Source organism: Mandrillus leucophaeus, unplaced genomic scaffold, assembly GCF_000951045.1.
Source record: "Mandrillus leucophaeus isolate KB7577 unplaced genomic scaffold, Mleu.le_1.0 Scaffold677, whole genome shotgun sequence".
NCBI lineage: Eukaryota > Metazoa > Chordata > Mammalia > Primates > Cercopithecidae > Mandrillus > Mandrillus leucophaeus.
In genome coordinates, this window is record NW_012107330.1 from 400,550 (window position 1) to 402,002 (window position 1,453).

General features: G+C 34.6%; 1 protein-coding gene across 1 annotated transcript in view; it reads right to left on the minus strand.

Annotated features, from left to right (window-relative positions):
- DPP10 (dipeptidyl-peptidase 10 (non-functional)) overlaps positions 1–1,453 on the minus strand; it is a gene marked incomplete at its 5' end in the record, with an annotated part of 598,060 nt that overhangs the window by 13,424 nt on the left and 583,183 nt on the right. Inside the window, 3 exons of the mRNA XM_012002083.1 lie at positions 844–916; positions 1,025–1,083; positions 1,334–1,433. Of these exons, the coding sequence (XP_011857473.1) occupies positions 844–916; positions 1,025–1,083; positions 1,334–1,433 (232 nt within the window). The remainder of the gene's footprint in view (positions 1–843; positions 917–1,024; positions 1,084–1,333; positions 1,434–1,453) is intronic.

Genomic DNA, 1,453 nt, shown 5'->3' on the forward strand with positions numbered 1-1,453 from the left:
TAGTATCCTTGAAGCTAATCATTCAGTGGAACCCACTCTAAAGACGAAGGAGTTAAGTTCAAGATTTAGGAAATATTGATTCAAGACTTTCACTTTCTTGGCTCACTTGCCAGATGGCCTTGGATAAATCTGTTTCCTTTTGGAAATTGATTTTTCTCATCCATGAATGGAGCTATAAATATTCAGCCGTCTGTTGTAAAATATCACAGAGGATAATAAAATATAGATTCTTTGGTCCCTAAGAGTGTCATGTAAATATAAAGTAATATTATTTATTACTACTAACATCAATCACATCCACTTCCAAGGTTTAAAGTGATGAAAAAATGAGAGATGGTATAAAAGTGCCTTTTTAAAGTTTTTGTTTTAAGTTCATTGAAGCGGGTAACCTCATTAGAATTTCATCTCAGTGTGTGCACGTTTTTGGTTTCTGTTTTCCAGGTTGGTTTCCATTGTAGATGTGCTGAATAACACTGTAACCATAGTCGCTAGACACAAGTGCATTTTTAAATTAAAATTAAATAAAATCAACTCAGTTCCTCAGTCACACTAAACACAGTATGGCCACAAGTGGCCGGTGACTACTCTTTGAGCAGCGTTGATAAAGTATTTCCATCATTACAGGGAATTTGATTGGACAATGCTGATATTTGAGGCGTAGCCTCTTCTCCTCTTATCTCTGAATTCTTTTTTCCTACCTCCTATCATGTATCTGATTCTTTGTGTGACTCTCTGCTCCCTTCTTCAGAAGGTTTACAGGGCTTCCTCTAAGCAAGTCCTTAGATGTATCCCTTTGTAAAAGGTCATACCCTATCAAACAACAGCAGCAAGTATAATACTTACTGTCAGCGGTGCCATGAATTATTAATATATTTTCTTCTTTCAAGCCATGAATATTATGTAGCACACTGGCTGCCTACAAAGGAAAATACAAATATCTGTACCTATAGATCTAAATAAGCAATTGAACTGAATTTCTAGAACAAAAATACTCCTCTTTCTTTATTATTTCCAAATTAGTTACCTGGTAAGTGCTTTCTTCCTTAGATGGCATCCCAAGGTATCTTTCAGAGAAAGCTGAGGCTGTGACCCAAGAAAACAGACATTCAAGAACAAACTAAAAACTATTTGACTAGCATATTTCATTAATTTCTTCATTTTACATTTAATTGTCATGCTTTAGTAAAATCAACCGAATCAAGGAGGAGATAAACAGCTCAAAACAGGCTCTAATAACATATGATAAATGAGCTCAATTGAACTATTCTAAATTAGGCTTTTGTTTTCTACAAATCAATACATTATATTAGGTCAGTCTGTAGAAAGTACTCACCATACAATTTCAAGTCTGTGATAGGTGCAACCACTGATCCACATTTAAAGAGCTTTTCATCTGATTTTAAGATCATTGATGCAATATAGCCACCATAACCCTAGGGGAGAAATATATATA